Genomic DNA, 19,106 nt, shown 5'->3' on the forward strand with positions numbered 1-19,106 from the left:
TGTCATCCGCCATCTTTAATCCACAGAACACCGTGCTGCCCTCTTTATGGCTACTACCTTAAGCACGTAGTAGCGGGCAATTTGAAAAGTTCTGTTAGCTATCATCCACCATCTTTAATCAAGAGAGCACTGTGCTGCCATCTTTAGCTAGATACCTTTGAAATGTGGTGGCGGCAAATTGAAAAATTCCACGTGCTCTTGTTTGGAAACAAACTCACGTGCTTTTTCGACAGCTACCATCCGCCATCTTTAATCAACAGAGCATAGTGCTGCCCTCTTTGTGATGGCGGCAAATTCCACGTGCTCTTGTTTGGTAAACATAGCCATGTGCAGCTGTCATCCGCCATCTTTAATACAGAGAGCACCGTGCTGCCCTCTTTATCGCAGTAGATGTAAATTCGTCACCTGTCATCCGCAGTGCTGCCATCTTTAGCTAGATACCTTTGAAATGTGGTGGCGGATAATTTAAAAAGAAAAATTCTACAGCAGCCCTCTCTCGACGCTAATTGCATAAGATGGCGGCTATACATGACTCCTTAAGGGTGCTTACGCAAGATGGCTGCTATACACAGGTTCTTATGAGACGCCCTTGGGATGCTTGCGCAAGATGGCAGTTATACATGGCTCCTTATGAGATGCCCTAGGGATGCTTGCGCAAGATAGCGGCTGCTCTTATGGGACGGCTTAAGGGTCCTTGCACAAGATGGCTTGAGACGCCCTAAGGATGCTTGCGCAAGATGGCGTACACAAGATGGCGGCTATACATAACTCCTTATGAGACGCTTTAAGGGTGCTTGCGCAAGATGGTTGCTACTCTTAGCTTAGAGGCTAACGTGTCGTGCTAGTTCGATTCATTAAATTTAGGGCTTAAATTAAAATGTTAAATATCTCGAAAACGGTGCATCGTAGAGTAAAACGGACAAAATTTTTCTACCCAATACCTAGGTTCGCAGTATGAGGAACAAGAAAAACATAGTCTAATGATGAGATCAACGGTTCGGTTCCTACTTAGGCCCTTTGGCATTCACTCTGTTTTAGCTTGTATTGAAGCGAGTCTTCGTAACATGATCAGGTTTAGCTATGGTAGAGAGTATAACGTGCCGTGCAGGTTCGATTCATTAAATTTGGGGCTTAAATGCAAAATGTTAAATATCTCGAAAACGATGCATCGTAGAGCAAAACGGACAAAATTTTTCCGCCTAATACGTAGGTTCGTAGTATCAGGAACAAGAAAAAACATAGTCTAATGATGAGATCAACGGTTCGATTCCTACTTAAGCCCTTTGGCATTCGCAGCTATCTATTTCCACAAGATGGTGGCTGCTCTTATGAGAAACAAGATGCCTTGAGACGTCCTAGGGATGCTTACGCAAGATGGCAGACACAAAATGGTGACTATACATAGCTCCTTATGAGACGGCCTAGGGGTGCTCGCACAAGATGGCGGCTACTCTTATGAAGAAAGCTAGCTTAGAGGCTACTGCGCAAGATAACAGCTGCTGTTATGCATGTGGTGGAGGGCAATTTGAAATTCTATGTGCTTAATCAACAGAGCACCCTGCTGCCCTCTTTAGCTGAAATGTGGTGGTGGATAATTTGAAAAATTCTTTTGACAGCTATCATCTTTAAACAATGGCGACTATACATAGGCTGTTAAGGCCTTATCATTCTCCTCCTCCTCCTCCTACTCCCCCCCTTCTCTACCTCCTCCTCCACCTCTTATGTCAAGGCATAGCTTTATATCGAACAAGTTTAAACCTGCATCGCGAAGGCAAGCGTGTACAGCGATACCATTATTGTGCATGTTTAGACTTTCGAAACATAAGAAGAGTAGAATCAAACGCTGTACTCGATACGACATGTGATCAGAACATTGATTGATGCGTTCAGAAAACAAAATAAGTGATCAAGACTAGAATCGAACGATGTACTCAATACATCATGTGTTTAGAATATGTCAGGGGATACGCTTGTTCTAAGAAGATCAGATTGAAACATAACAAGACTAGAATAGAACACTGTAATCGATGTTGTTAACTTCAACATGTGATCAGAACATTGATTGATGTGTTCAGAACACAAAATAAGTGATCATGACTAGAATCGAACACTGTACTCGATACAACATGTGATCAGAACATTGATCGATGTGTTCAGAACACAAAATAAGTGATCAAGACTAGAATCGAACACTGTACTCAATACAACATGTGTTTAGAACATGTTAGGGGGTACCCTTGTTCTAAGAAGATCAGAATGAAACATAACAAGACTAGAATCGAACACTGTAATCGATGTTGTTAACCTCAACATATGATCAGAACATTGTTTGATGTGTTCAGAGCAAAAGTACAATTTTGATGATTTGCTTAGTGTAAAATCAAAAACTATGGAAACACACTGTGCACATATCGCATAGCTAACTCGCTCAGTAAGCAATATTGCAAAACTACAACTTCAATGATTTGCCTAGTGTAAAAATAAAAAAAACACACTGTACCCATACTGCGCAGCTAACTCGCTCGGTAAACGATATAGCCAAAGTATAACTTCAAATTATTTACCTTCCATCATTCGTCTTGTGTGTAAAAATCAGTCGAACAAGTTATCGCATAAACATGGCTGAAAAAAAATCGTGATAGGGTATGGAACCCAGGGGTTACATCTTATCAGAAGGGCAAAAAGGATGAAAGGATTCTTCCTCCTCCTTACCGCACATTCCTTGAAGGGCTAATTGGCTGAAGGGCTAATGGGCAAAAGGGCTAAAGGGCTAATGGGCTAAAGGGCTAATGGGCTAAAGGGCTAAAGGAGCAACAACCTCGTCGATCGCTATCAACAAGAACGCTTGTACTTTGTTAAGTGTAGAAAATTATTCTTTATTTGTAAATGGTTTCATGTTCAGAACAAGGAATGAAACCTAGGGGTTACGTCTTACCTAATAAAATCCCCGATGTGCGATGAGTTACGTTTTTCGAACTAGTGTTTGGAACACTGAACTTTTCAAGATGATAGCAGAGAGTTTAGCAATGTTCTGTTGTTGGATTTTAAATTCCGCGCTACAACATGCCTTTGAGGTTTACTGCCGTAAAGATGACAAGAGTGAGGTTAGCAATGTTCCGTTGTTGGATTTTTAAAATTCCCCGCTACAACATGCATAAGGTGGCAGCCCTTGAGGTTTACTGCCGTAAAGATGACAAGAGTGAGGTTAGCAATGTTCCGTTGTTGGATTTTTAAAATTCCCCGCTATAACATGCATAAGGTGGCAGCCTTGAGGTTTACCGCCGTAAAGATGGCAGCAGTGAGGTTAGCGACGCTCTATTGTCCTTCAAAGTGAGGTTAGGGTTCGTCAAGAAGACAGCTGTCAAAAAAGCACGTGGCTATGTTTACCAAACAAGAGCACGTGGCTGTGACGTCACGGTCACGTAATCAATCCTTAGCTCGACGTCGTTAAGAGTAGCATTAGGATTAGCTATGCTTAAAAGTCTTGGGAACAGAGCAGCACTTTGAATTGCCATGTTTCAAAGCGTGTACACATCACCTATCGATTTTACATGCATCGACCATCGTACTAAACTTCATCCGCTAGATAGTGCTGCTATCTTGGCATAACCTATACCCATAAAATTAAAGTACAATGAATAGCCATGTTTCAAAGCGTGTACACATCACCTATCGATTTTACATGCATCGACCATCGAACTAAACTTCATCCGCTAGATAGTGCTGCTATCTTAGCATAACCTATACCAATAAAATTAAAGTACAATGCATAGCCATGTTTCAATGCGTTTACTCATTACCTATCGTTTTTGCATGCATCACTCGCGTACTAAACTTCTTCCGCTAGATTGTGCTGCTATCTTAGCATAACCTATACGCGTGACCTTAAAGTACAATGAATAGCCATGTTTCAAAGCGTGTACACATTACCTATCGACTTTGCATGCAACAAATGTTGTACTAAACTTCTTCCGCTAGGTTGCGCTGCTATCTTAGCATAACTTATACACATGAACTTAAAGTACAAAGAATAGCCATGTTTCAAAGCGTGTACACATTACTTATTGATTTTGCATTCATCGAATCTCGTACTAAATTTATTCCGCTAGTTTGTGCTGCTATCTTAGCATAACCTATACCAATGAACTTAAAGTACAATGATTAGTCATGTTTCAAAGCGTGTACACATCAACTATCGAATTTGCATGTATCGACTCTCGTACTAAACTTCTGCAGGTAGATTGTGCTGCTATCTTAGCATAACTAAGACGCATGAACTTAAAGTACAAAGAATAGCTATGTCTCAAAGCATGTACACATTACCTATCGATTTTGCAAGCGTCGACTCTCGTACTAAACTTCTTCCGCTAGATTGTGCTGCTATCTTAGCATAACCTATACACATGACCTTAAGGTACAAAGAATAGCCATGTTTCAAAGCGTGTACACATTACCTATCGACTTTGCATGCAACAAATATCGTACTAAACTTCTTCCGCTAGATTGTGCTGGCATCTTAGCATAACTTATACGCATGAACTTAAAAGTACAAAGAATAGCCATGTTTCAAAGCATGTACACATTACCTATGGATTTTGCATGCATTGACTCTCGTACTAATCTCCTCCCGCTAGATTGTGCTGCTATCCTAGCATAACCTATACGCGTGACCTTAAAGTAAAAAGAATAGCCATGTTTCAAAGTGTGTACACATTACCTATCGATTTGCATGCAACAAATATTGTACTAAACTTCTTCCGCTAGGTTGTGCTGCTATCTTAGCATAACTAAGATGCATGAACTGAAAGTACAAAGAATAGCCATGTTTCAAAGTGTGTACACATCACCTATCGATTTTGCATGCATCGACTCTCGTACTAAACTTCTTACGCTAGACTGCGCTGCTATCTTAGCCTAACCTATACGCATGAACTTAAAGTACGAAGAATAACCATGTTTTAAAGCGTGTACTCATTACTTATCGATTTTGCATGCATCAAATATCGTACTAAACTTCTTGCGCGAGATTGTGCTGCTATCTTAGCATAACCTGTACGCATGAACTTAAAGTACAAAGAATAGCCTTGTTTCAAAGCGTTTACACATTACCTAATGATTTTGCACGAAACGACTATCATACTAAACTTTTCCCACTAGATTGTGCTAAAATCATGTAAGTGTGCTGCTATCTTAGCATAACCTATCGATTTTACATGCATCGACTATCGTACTAGACTTCTTCCGCTAGAGCATGTAGCAATCGCTTTTGTGTATCCCTAACCCATGTGCACGAACTTAAAGCATAAAGATGAGCTATGTTCTAAAGCGTGTACACATCACCTATCGATAATGTATGCATCGAATATCGTACTAAACTTCTCCTGCTAGAGCGTACGAGTATCGCTTGTGCGTGCACGAACTTAAAGCATAAAGAATAGCAATGTATAAAAATCTTGTAAACAAAGCAGCAGCATTACGTATAGTCGAGATTAAATGCGTGCACACATCATGTATCCATGACGCACACAGTACTAAACTTATTCCATTAGAATGTACAAAGTTCGCATGTGTTTGTGCTGCTATCTTAGCATAGCCTATGTGAATGAACTTAAAGCATAAAGAATAGTGATGTATAAAAATCTTGTGAACATAGCAGAGTGTTAACTACGTAGGTGTAGACATTGAACTTTGCATGCTGAGGCAGCATACTACGTGACCGTGACGTCACAGCCACGTGCTCTTGTTTGGTAAACATAGCCACGTGCTTTTTTGACAGCTGTCTTCTTGACGAACCCTAACCTCACTTTGAAGGACAATAGAGCGTCGCTAACCTCACTGCTGCCATCTTTACGGCGGTAAACCTCAAGGCTGCCACCTTATGCATGTTATAGCGGGGAATTTTAAAAATCCAACAACGGAACATTGCTAACCTCACTCTTGTCATCTTTACGGCAGTAAACCTCAAGGGCTGCCACCTTATGCATGTTGTAGCGGGGAATTTTAAAAATCCAACAACGGAACATTGCTAACCTCACTCTTGTCATCTTTACGGCAGTAAACCTCAAAGGCATGTTGTAGCGCGGAATTTAAAATCCAACAACAGAACATTGCTAAACTCTCTGCTATCATCTTGAAAAGTTCAGTGTTCCAAACACTAGTTCGAAAAACGTAACTCATCGCACATCGGGGATTTTATTAGGTAAGACGTAACCCCTAGGTTTCATTCCTTGTTCTGAACATGAAACCATTTACAAATAAAGAATAATTTTCTACACTTAACAAAGTACAAGCGTTCTTGTTGATAGCGATCGACGAGGTTGTTGCTCCTTTAGCCCTTTAGCCCATTAGCCCTTTAGCCCATTAGCCCTTTAGCTCTTTAGCCCTTTTGCCCATTAGCCCTTCAGCCAATTAGCCCTTCAAGAAATGTGCGGTAAGGAGGAGGAAGAATCCTTTCATCCTTTTTGCCCTTCTGATAAGATGTAACCCCTGGGTTCCATACCCTATCACGATTTTTTTTCAGCCATGTTTATGCGATAACTTGTTCGACTGATTTTTACACACAAGACGAATGATGGAAGGTAAATAATTTGAAGTTATACTTTGGCTATATCGTTTACCGAGCGAGTTAGCTGCGCAGTATGGGTACAGTGTGTTTTCTTATTTTTACACTAGGCAAATCATTGAAGTTGTAGTTTTGCAATATTGCTTACTGAGCGAGTTAGCTATGCGATATGTGCACAGTGTATTTCCATAGTTTTTGATTTTACACTAAGCAAATCATCAAAATTGTACTTTTGCTCTGAACACATCAAACAATGTTCTGATCATATGTTGAGGTTAACAACATCGAATACAGTGTTCGATTCTAGTCTTGTTATGTTTCATTCTGATCTTCTTAGAACAAGGGTACCCCCTAACATGTTCTAAACACATGTTGTATTGAGTACAGTGTTCGATTCTAGTCTTGATCACTTATTTTGTGTTCTGAACACATCGATCAATGTTCTGATCACATGTTGTATCGAGTACAGTGTTCGATTCTAGTCATGATCACTTATTTTGTGTTCTGAACACATCAATCAATGTTCTGATCACATGTTGAAGTTAACAACATCGATTACAGTGTTCTATTCTAGTCTTGTTATGTTTCAATCTGATCTTCTTAGAACAAGCGTATCCCCTGACATATTCTAAACACATGATGTATTGAGTACATCGTTCGATTCTAGTCTTGATCACTTATTTTGTTTTCTGAACGCATCAATCAATGTTCTGATCACATGTCATATCGAGTACAGCGTTTGATTCTACTCTTCTTATGTTTCGAAAGTCTAAACATGCACAATAATGTTATCGCTGTACACGCTTGCCTTCGCGATGCAGGTTTAAACTTGTTCGATATAAAGCTATGCCTTGACATAAGAGGTGGAGGAGGAGGTAGAGAAGGGGGGAGGAGTAGGAGGAGGAGGAGGAGAATGATAAGGCCTTAACAGCCTATGTATAGTCGCCATTGTTTAAAGATGATAGCTGTCAAAAGAATTTTTCAAATTATCCTCCACCACATTTCAGCTAAAGAGGGCAGCAGGGTGCTCTGTTGATTAAGCACATAGAATTTCAAATTGCCCTCCACCACATGCATAACAGCAGCTGTTATCTTGCGCAGTAGCCTCTAAGCTAGCTTTCTTCATAAGAGTAGCCGCCATCTTGTGCGAGCACCCCTAGGCCGTCTCATAAGGAGCTATGTATAGTCACCATTTTGTGTCTGCCATCTTGCGTAAGCATCCCTAGGACGTCTCAAGGCATCTTGTTTCTCATAAGAGCAGCCACCATCTTGTGGAAATAGATAGCTGCGAATGCCAAAGGGCTTAAGTAGGAATCGAACCGTTGATCTCATCATTAGACTATGTTTTTTCTTGTTCCTGATACTACGAACCTACGTATTAGGCGGAAAAATTTTGTCCGTTTTGCTCTACGATGCATCGTTTTCGAGATATTTAACATTTTGCATTTAAGCCCCAAATTTAATGAATCGAACCTGCACGGCACGTTATACTCTCTACCATAGCTAAACCTGATCATGTTACGAAGACTCGCTTCAATACAAGCTAAAACAGAGTGAATGCCAAAGGGCCTAAGTAGGAACCGAACCGTTGATCTCATCATTAGACTATGTTTTTCTTGTTCCTCATACTGCGAACCTAGGTATTGGGTAGAAAAATTTTGTCCGTTTTACTCTACGATGCACCGTTTTCGAGATATTTAACATTTTAATTTAAGCCCTAAATTTAATGAATCGAACTAGCACGACACGTTAGCCTCTAAGCTAAGAGTAGCAACCATCTTGCGCAAGCACCCTTAAAGCGTCTCATAAGGAGTTATGTATAGCCGCCATCTTGTGTACGCCATCTTGCGCAAGCATCCTTAGGGCGTCTCAAGCCATCTTGTGTAAGGACCCTTAAGCCGTCCCATAAGAGCAGCCGCTATCTTGCGCAAGCATCCCTAGGGCATCTCATAAGGAGCCATGTATAACTGCCATCTTGCGCAAGCATCCCAAGGGCGTCTCATAAGAACCTGTGTATAGCAGCCATCTTGCGTAAGCACCCTTAAGGAGTCATGTATAGCCGCCATCTTATGCAATTAGCGTCGAGAGAGGGCTGCTGTAGAATTTTTCTTTTTAAATTATCCGCCACCACATTTCAAAGGTATCTAGCTAAAGATGGCAGCACTGCGGATGACAGGTGACGAATTTACATCTACTACGATAAAGAGGGCAGCACGGTGCTCTCTGTATTAAAGATGGCGGATGACAGCTGCACATGGCTATGTTTACCAAACAAGAGCACGTGGAATTTGCCGCCATCACAAAGAGGGCAGCACTATGCTCTGTTGATTAAAGATGGCGGATGATAGCTGTCGAAAAAGCACGTGAGTTTGTTTCCAAACAAGAGCACGTGGAATTTTTCAATTTGCCGCCACCACATTTCAAAGGTATCTAGCTAAAGATGGCAGCACGGTGCTCTTTTGATTAAAGATGGTGGATGATAGCTAACAGAACTTTTCAAATTGCCCGCTACTACGTGCTTAAGGTAGTAGCCATAAAGAGGGCAGCACGGTGTTCTGTGGATTAAAGATGGCGGATGACAGGTGATGAAATTGCCCGCATGATAGTAGCACAGTGCTCTGTTGATTAAAGATGGCGGATGACAGCTGTCAAAAAAGCACATGGCTTTGTTTCCAAACAAGAGCACGTGGAATTTACCACCACCACATTTCAAACTAAAGAGGGCAGCACTGTGCTCTATAGATTAAAGATGGCAGATGACAGCTGTCAAAAAAGCACGTGAGTTTGTTTTCAAACAAGAGCACGTGGAATTTTTCAATTTGCCGTCACCACATAGAGGGCAGCACTGTTCTCTCTGGATTAAAGATGGCTGCTTGTCGAAATGCATTTTTCAAATTATCCGCCACCACATTTCAAAAGTAAGTAGCTAAAGAGGGCAGCACTGTGCTCTATAGATTAAAGATGGCGGATGACAGCTATCAAAAAAGCACGTGGCTGTCAAAAAGCACGTGGATTTGTTTATCTCGAGCTAGTGAGGTTAAGTTGGTAGCACTAAGGTTTAGGCCCGTCAAGATGGCAGCACTGCCGATGACAGGTGACGAAAGAGGGCAGCACGGTGCTCTGTAGTTTAAAGATGGCGGATGACAGCTGTCAAAAAAGCACGTGGCTGTCAAAAAGCACGTGGCTTTGTTTACCTCGCGCTAGTTAGGTTAAGTTGGTACCACTAAGGTTTAGGCCCGTCAAGATGGCAGTACTGAGGTTAGCGATGCGTTGTTGTCTGTCAAAAAGCACGTGGCTTTGTTTACAAATCTGTCAAAAAGCACGTGGCTGTCAAAAAGCACGTGGCTTTGTTTACCTCGCGCTAGTTAGGTTAAGTTGGCACTACTGAGGTTTAGGCCCGTCAAGATGGCAGTACTGAGGTTAGCGATGCGTTGTTGTCTGTCAAAAAGCACGTGGCTGTCAAAAAACACGTGGCTTTGTTTACCTCACGCTAGTTAGGTTAAGTTGGCACTAGTGAGGTTTAGGCCCGTCAAGATGGCAGCAGTGAGGTTAGCGTTGCGTTGTTGTCGATGACAGCTGTCAAAAAGCACGTGGCTTTGTTTACAAATTCAAATCTCCCGCCAAAATTCAAATTTCCCGCCAAAATTCAAATTTCCCGCGGGCGGCGGCGGCGGCGGCGGAGGAGGAGGAGGCGGGCGGCGGCGGCGGCCGCCGAACCATCCAATTATACTACTCCCGGAGAATAGTTTGTAAGTTAATACAGGGTCTTTCATATAAGCCCAGACCGAACGTATGGTGTTTTTTTTAATGCTTTGTTCGGGGCGTTGACCTATAGAGGTCTTTGGCCCCAGGTGTGTGTACTCTGTGCTGCGGCAACTGCAGTATGGGAGGTGCGCGCACAGTTCATGACCTTGCAAGCAGCCAGCACGTGTTCGACCTGGCAAGCATTAGTAGCCAGCTGTTAACATGGTGAGACAGTTATCATTTCAACACCGTATTTTCGTAGGTAAAAGTTCTGGTTTCATTGTAACGATCGTGTGAACAGTCAAAACTCTCGTTATTGGTGTGCAGAAAATCCCAATGGTGTTTATGAAGTCCCTCATAATGGTAAGAAGATTGGTTTTTGTGCTGTTAGTGCAAGACAAATAATTGGGCCTATTTTTATCGAAACGACAGTAAATGAAGAGGGTTTCCGACATGATATTTTGACTCCATTCTTCTATCAGTTAACGGAAGAAGAAATATTGCGTGGGTGGTTTCAACAAGATTCCGTCCCTGCTCATACAGCAGAAGATTCCCTTCTTACAATCTCGAAATTGATTGTAGACAGGGTGATCAGGGCTGATTTATTTCCCCTCGTTCTCCAGATCTAACAGTATGTGATTCTTACTTGTCGGGTAAACTAAAGGAAAGAGTGTATGGAACAAATCCTCACATATTGGAGGAAATGAAAGAAAACAATTACGAAACATTACAACGGCCGAAATCACTTTCGTCAGCCAGAATGTGGTTAATAGATACAGTGCCTGTATAACCCAGGAAGGACGACACTTCCAGCATATTTTATAAGGTAAGATTTCATATCAGATTGTATACACGCTTAAAGCAGGGCGGCCGCGCGCGACGTAATCCTGTCTGAGGCAGCTGCCGTAGCGTAGAGCAGGGCCTCTCAAACGCCCAAAATCTCACGCGTGCAGAGCGAGGCGCAAGAGCTCCGTGCACTGTGCATCGGTGCCGCTCGGTGCCGCTCGGTATGGCTCGGATCAACGCTTCGTCTCTGGGCTACTCGGCTATGCTCGGCTCTACTCCGCTATACTCGGCTCAACTCAGCCCGGATTTGGAGCGCTACGGCGCAAGTGGGGGAGAGGGAGACAGGCGGAGCGAGCGAGACAGGCGTGAGGAAAGAGAGAGACAGCGCTATTGCTCCAAATCGAGGAGTGGGGGGTCTGCACTCCGGTCAACCAAGCCAAGTCGTCTTTTGCACCGTGCACAGTGCATGCACCACGCGCATGCACCCTGAGAGGCCCTGGCGTAGAGTATAAACGCCGTGCGTTTGGTCTGAGTTTATAAGGTAAACCTCGTACTTGTGTGACAACACTGAGGGCAAGGAGAGAGCGCTAACTAGAGTTATCGTGTAACCGTGTGATTTTATAACTAGCTATTAGCATTCATTAATACATTTTAAAGCTACCAGCCGTGCATTTATTTGTATACTACCCTGCAATCACGTTGCAATATAAATACCACTTCGCATACGTTAAGTCACGGTTGTATCTCTCATATACGAGGGCTCTTTTTTCAAGTTCCGATAGGTCATAAATAATAGACGTATTGAGATAACAAGACGATTTTATTACCAAAAGATTTGTACATTCTTACTTATTTTTCTACATAGTTAACAAGAAGTTTGAGGTGTTTGTCATAACGAGAGATCAGCTTTCCTATACCCTCTGCAAGGAAGTCTGCCGCCAGTGAGCTCAGGTAGGTTTTTATAGCGTCTTGAAGGTGATAGTGACTGGGTGCTAGGTCAGGACTGTAAGGTGGGTGGTCAAAGACTTCACACTTGAAGTTTTGGAGAAGTTCTTTTGTCACATAGGCACTATACGGTTGTGCATTGTCATGGATTAGAACCACGCCAGATGAGAGCATGTCTCTTCGTTTGTTTTGTGTCGCTCTCCGGAGGCGACGGAGAGTCATACAGTAGACTTTCTCATCTGGCATAGACTAGCGGCACACTTCTTTGCAGAGGGTATAGGAGCGCTGGTCTCTCGTTATGACACATGCCTCCACCTTCATGATGACTATGTAGACAAATAAGTAAGAATGTACAAATGTTTTGGTAACAAAATTATCTTGTTGTCTCAATACATGTATTATTTATGGCCTACCGGAACTTGAAAAAGAAAACAGCCCTCGTATTCTCGAATCGTGGTGAAGTACTGATGTGTTCTGTGAAGCCTTATTGGAAAACATTTGACCGGTCTTTTCTGTTTACAGGTCACCATGTACCACTGGGATCTTCCTCAGTGGCTCCAGGATCTCGGAGGATGGACCAACCCTATCATAGTGGACTACTTCGAAGATTATGCGAGGGTGCTGTATGAGACTTACGGTGATCGGGTGAGTATATCCAGCTTCCAACTACAATCTAATGGTACCTTAGGATTCCTTAACCTTGCTGTCCCTTGTTATAAATCAGAATATGCTGAAGCTGTGTTATAACCAGTTAGGAGATTCAGGCACATTTGCTTGACAATATGGACTGTTTTGTAGGCCATGGAAGTACAGGGTGGTCGAAAAGAACGTGAACCGGATATATAAGCGTTAGAGTGTTGGTCGTTCAGATAAATCAATAAAGTGAAAAACAATTAGATATTCGCGGTGTTGTTTTTTATCATCTGCTGAAGTTAGCCAATCAGATCGCTTCGAGGGTGACCAGGTGGGCTTTGCGAGGAGGTGTTGCTAAATCTGCACCTGGCTTATAATCAGCTTGAGAGCGCCAATAGAAGAAATAAACTTCTCCAGGGGAGGGACTTTAACAAGGACCTCCTTGTTGATAGGCTCACCCCCATAGCAAGCATGCTACGGTGGTATTGGCTGAAACCCAGGGCGTGTTAGTGTTTGATGCTTATTTCTCGGCATGGCTCTCAAGCCCGACCAAGCCACGTGCTGATTTAACAACACCGCCTCGTTAAACCCATTTGAATTCGCCCGCGAAGCGATCTGATTGGTTAACTTCAGCAGCTGATAAAATGACAAATTACTTATCAGTATGACCAACGTTCTAACGTTCATATACTTTGTTCACGTTGTTTCCGACCGCCCTGTATATTTATTATACCTTTTAAACAGAGTAAATCTTAAAAAAATATGCCTTGCACGGACAGCACTGACACAAATGTATTTATTTGCAATACTTTCTAGCAAATTCTTCTTCCTCCTTCTGGCCTTTTCCCAATTTCCTGATATAATGCCTTGCATGGATTTAGACGGACGCCAACCCTATGTGAAGGAGTGTGTTCACCACTGTATGTTTCTCTGGTGATTTGTAGTGTGATGTGTTCTATGTACAAACACAAACACACATAAATGAAGATCGCAAACCGCCAATCATCTGGACAAATAAGAAGTGTACCCATGTGCCTTGGCCATTTCTCCACAACCTTAAATGTCACTGATTTCAGGTGAAATGGTGGAGCACTTTCAACGAACCCAAGTCTTTCATAATGGGTTACTCCAGAGACGACGGACTGATAGCGCCTTCCATCAAGAAGCCCGGTGTCGGGGACTACCTCGCCACTCACCACCTGCTGATAGCTCACGCTCGGGCCTACCATCTCTACGACGAGCAGTACCGTGCCAAACAGCAAGGTGAGTGAGGTCTCTACTACATCCACACACCGCGCTGTACGTTCACTCGTTGATTCTCATAAACTTAGATACTAATCCAGGAGAAGCGAACTGAAAAATGAACGTTCCAAACCGAGAGATTAACAACGTGGTTTGGGAGATAGTGGATTCGAACTCCACGTTCGGCAGCCCTGAAGATGGTTTCCCATATTCACAACAGGAAATTACTGGCGCTGTTCCTTAATTAAGCCGACGGTCGCTCACATCCTTCCCGATCCTAGGCCTTTCCTATCCCATCATCGCCGTAACACCTATCTGTGTCGGTGCGACGTAAAGCAAATTGTTAAACAAGAAAAAAGTCAGTTTTGAAAAACCCTTTTCTCCTGTGTATCAATAAAGTTCAAATTGGCCAAAGTTTCCTGCAGGAAGTTTAAGTTTTCATGTCGATAACATACGTTCTTATAGGCTATCGTCCATCGAGGATTGGTGGTGGCAGTGTTTAACTTTTAGCTACATTCGGCATTATGTACTGTCTACAAATCCTCACCTTTCGTAGACACCAGAGGCAGTTGACCCTTAAGGTATGCATTTACGTTTGAAATACTGACTTAGATCAAAAGATTCAATATTTGGTTTTTGATGTATTATGGATGCCTGATGTTTCGAGTTTCCAAATACGTGAGTTATTATTTGCTTTACGTCGCACCGACATAGATAGGTCTTACGGCGATGGTGGGATAGGAAAGGCCTAGGAGTGGGAAGTAGTGTTGGCTACTGAATGCATGATTCGAAGCAGTGTATCGATTCATTCATGTGTCCGAGTGAATCGATTCACAGGAAAGGCGAGCTCACGGCACACGATTCAGCTTACTCCCAGCGGACAGTGCTGAGTGGCGCACTCACTGGACGTTGACGGGGAACCGAGCTTCCGCTGCAGCGAGACAGTGTATCATGGCACATCGAAAGAATCGTGAACGAGCGCGGCTCAGTGAGACACATGATACACACGGCTCCTTCGGCTCACTGGACACGCGGAGAGCCGAGCTTTCGCTGCAGCGAGGCATACAGTGAATCACAGCACATCGAAAGAATCGTGAACGAGCGCGGCTCAGTGAGACACATGATACATACGGCTCCTTATCGGCTCACTGGACACGCGGAGAGCCGAGCTTCCGCTGCAGCGAGACATACAGTGAGACATGCTAGACTGAAAGAATCGTATGCTATAATGGACTCTCGAGCTCAGCTCATTTGAAAATAATACCCATTTGCATTCACTGTCCTCTTCTTACAGGGAGGTTTAAATAATAGATGGATTTATTTGCAGTGTTAAAAAGGTAGTCACAACATAATTCTGAAGTAGCTAGTAAGTAGGTAGGCTATTAGGTTATACTATTTATTAGTTTAATGAATCTTAGTATTATAACTTAGTTGACATTTGACAGTTAAACTCGACTCTAGCCTGCCCTATGACTATGAGTCATGCTCATGAGTCATGACCACTCAAAAGTACCTGTTTTATATTGGGAAGAACGGCTCAGTATTCTCTCAGTTCATATGTCACATCGTTGCACAAGACTTCAATCATATGTGGACAGACGCAATAACAGTATGTTGAATCAGAAAACCAGCGGGCTACTGTACATCTCGAGTAGCCTATACAAAATATGACGATTTAAAAAAAATCCTCAGCTGACAGAAAAATACTTTTAAAAAAAAGACTGAGCGAGTTGTCGTGCGGTTAATATCGCGTGGCTATGCGTTTGCATTCGGGGGATGGTGGGTTCGAATCCCACCGTCGGCAGCCGTTAAGATGGTTTTTCCGTAGTTTCCCCATTTTCACACCAGGAAATGCTGGCTCTGTACCTTAATTCAGGCCATGGCTGCTACCTTCCTAATCCTAACCTTCCCCACCCTACGTTGCCGGAAACCTTCAATGTATTAGAGTAACTAGCATTTTTTCTAAGAAAGGAGTTCATAGTATGAAGACCAGATGGCAACTGCGAGCACTGAATGCTGTTGCTGCTGTCTTACCAGCACATACTACACTGATGCAGTAGGAGCGGTGACCAATGAGCCGTGAATCGGATCACTGTATCGATTCAGTAACGTGAACGGAATCAAATGAATCGATTCAGTAAAATGAATCGAATGTCCCATCACTAGTGGGAAGGCAGTGGCCGTGTCCTTAACTAAGGTACAGACTCAATATTTGCCTGCTGTAAAAACGCTAAACGACAGAAAACGATCCTCAGGGTTGCCGACAGTGGGGTTCGAACCCACTATTTCCCGGATGCAAGCTGCCCGCCCCTAACCGCACGGCAAAATAAGTAAGTGATTGACCTGTGTATAACAGAGCCGTACTGTGCGTACCATTCCTCATTGCCGGGCGTGGGCAAGTTTAATTTTCCACACAACGAATTTCTCCGCAATATTCAAGAAATCAGAGCGTCCTCTAGTTTTTAATTATTTAAATTATAATTACATTATACATATCCACTGATATGTCAAATTAAAGTTTATCAAACGTAGTCTGGTCTGAACTAAGTGTGCCGTTTCACAGTTCTTTATAAGAGCTGTAGTAACAAAGATGGAGTCTCTGCGATCAAAATGTCAAATAAAATACATTTAACGTCAGTACGGGCCGAATTGTAAGTCTTTTCGTCGGTCGGTTACGGTAATGATCGCGTATAGAAGGCGCAGGAAAAAATGACAAATGGACATTATTTGAAACCATTATACAAAAAAAAAAAAAAACGCTCATCACTTATTATATAATCTGACTTCGATGTGTTAAGAAGACGCAAGACTCGATTTAAAAGGGATTATCCAGCGGAGCTAAATACTAGGAACTGGAAGACGAAATTTAATTCGCGACTACACGCTAATCTGCGGAGATCAAGATTTAAATGCCGCGCGGGAGATTAAATACGTAAAAGGAAGAGATAAAGTATATCACAGTAGAACTACGTCACGCAGTGGCGCAAGCCCTCGGTAAAATTTTCCCGATACCGTTTAATATTGAAAGGCACCTTCGGACTAGTTGTTGAATGCATTTACGCTAATCAAAAGACAGCGGGAAGAAATTTATTTTCAAATTAGAATATACAGAACATCTGACTTAGACGATTTTGAACTATCTTATTGGATCAACTGTACCTCAGTAAAAACTATGCAATCTGAGCAACATAAGAGCCATATTAATAGGAAGATGTCAGCAATGAGTCAAATATTCTATCATTGTTCTGTTTCATACGCACGAGTCTTCACCATGGGTCTGTAAGGAAGCAAGGCGATGCTGCTTGGATCCTGACGAGGCGAGACGATGTTGGCTGTCCCGGATGACCAGTGATCAATGTTGAGAAGCTACGATGTACCCGACCACTTGTGGAGGAACCAGATGATGAGATCCTAGTCTCAGATGACCGGAGATGAGGAAACACCGAGACCATCTTGAGCAAAGCTAAGTCCATTATCCAAGTCGTTTTCGTAAGTAAGAATATATTATTTCTTTTATTGCATGTTAATGTTTGTTTTGTGCGAAGACAGTGCGTAGATAAACGTCTAGCTGAGATGATTGGAAGTAGGTACTCATCCGTATGAAACGTCAATTCCATTTGTAGGCGTGGTCACCAAGTGATTTCCCGATCGTAATGTTTTCCAGAGATATGTGAGGAGAGATAGCTAGAGTTATTATTATTATCAGTGGAGTGTAAAGAGTGAAGTTGGCATTAATACCTGCGTGTCCTAAATTTAAGCAACGTCAATCACTTCGAGATCGTATATTGGATGTGTTTTATGAAGGAATACGGCAGTAGACTAGTTCCAATTCATGTTAAATTTGGCACTATGACAGTAGTATGTAAAGTAGGCATTTTATGAATGTCTCGGCACGTTGATGTGCAAGTTAAGGTAGTGATATATATATGATGAAGTGAAAGAGTGGCCATATATGAAATATGAGTAGTAATTGAAGCGTCATGGATATGATATAGAATTGTTAATGATGTATGATGGTTGTATTTATTATGTTCTTCGAGAGAGATAGTCATAGTTGTACGAAGTAAGATCTCGTGATTTTAAATGATGTTTCTGAGAGTGTCACTGAATTCTCGCCAATTCCATGCCATAATTCTGGATCCTACGCATTTTACCTAGCTCAGGATATGATCTCGAGACGTGTAGTGCAATGTTTTTATCCATATTAGGCTACCTAGAGAAGCATATAGGTACTCTAGATTAGATTTGAGCCTTCACTGATTTACTTAGGATGATCTTGAATACTCTCACGGTATATAACTCCATTTCTGGATAATTTCAACCTATAGGCTGATCACGGGTGACCTAGATTTTCAAAGGAGAATCATTTTTCTTTTAGTTGGGAATAGTGTCATATGATCAAGTAGATTTTCCATTGGTAGTATGTGCTATGATAATTCTGTATGCTAAGTGTGGTGACGTTTCTTGCTACTTCGTACGCACGTAGTCCTATGTCAATAAGCTAAGGTCATATTACCTTAAGTTCATAAATTAAATCTTGCGAGAATGTTACTTGTAGGGTGATTACGGCTTACAATGGACGTAGCTTAGCTCATGATATGTGACACAAGGAAATATGAGCGTCTAAGAAGCAACTATGTAGGCAGAAATGAATGCTTAAAATGTAAAACATGTACGAGTGTACTTGTCAAAACAATGTAAGAAGAGCTTTATAATAGCTTTATTGATAGTCTTAAGACTGCAGCCAGACAATCAGTCAGTGAAAATTTAAGTAATGTGACAGTTTTAGAGTAAGGAATAGGTGGTAACTAACAAAATATAATGCGGATCCCAAGAATAATTGATTCAAACAACTTGAACTCCATTTCTTGACTGAGCATTAACTCAGAAATTCCACTAGCGTTTCTTTATTTTCTCAAGAGAGTACCACTAGAAAGACTGTAAATAATAGTTAATAGGATTTTTATTTTCTTCTTTGAGGATGCATCCTATATTCTTAGTGTACTTAGTTTTAATGTTTATTTTCTTGCCAGGATGGCACATGTAAATACCATTATCTGTATTCATATTAATTTATTTGGTCATCACCCAGCTCTGTAGGTGAATTATATACGAGGGAAAACATAACTTTTTCAAAAATTTCCCAAATGTTACATGTAATTTATGCTAATAATTGATGATTTCGGAGATTAAT

At 42.0% G+C, this 19,106-nt stretch overlaps 1 protein-coding gene across 1 annotated transcript in view; it reads left to right on the forward strand.

Annotated features, from left to right (window-relative positions):
* Positions 1-19,106, forward strand: part of LOC136881376 (myrosinase 1) — a 71,843-nt gene that overhangs the window by 12,095 nt on the left and 40,642 nt on the right. The window contains exons 4-5 of the mRNA XM_067154148.2: positions 12,560-12,682; positions 13,747-13,933. Of these exons, the coding sequence (XP_067010249.2) occupies positions 12,560-12,682; positions 13,747-13,933 (310 nt within the window). The remainder of the gene's footprint in view (positions 1-12,559; positions 12,683-13,746; positions 13,934-19,106) is intronic.

The sequence above is a fragment of the Anabrus simplex genome, chromosome 1, assembly GCF_040414725.1.
Source record: "Anabrus simplex isolate iqAnaSimp1 chromosome 1, ASM4041472v1, whole genome shotgun sequence".
NCBI lineage: Eukaryota > Metazoa > Arthropoda > Insecta > Orthoptera > Tettigoniidae > Anabrus > Anabrus simplex.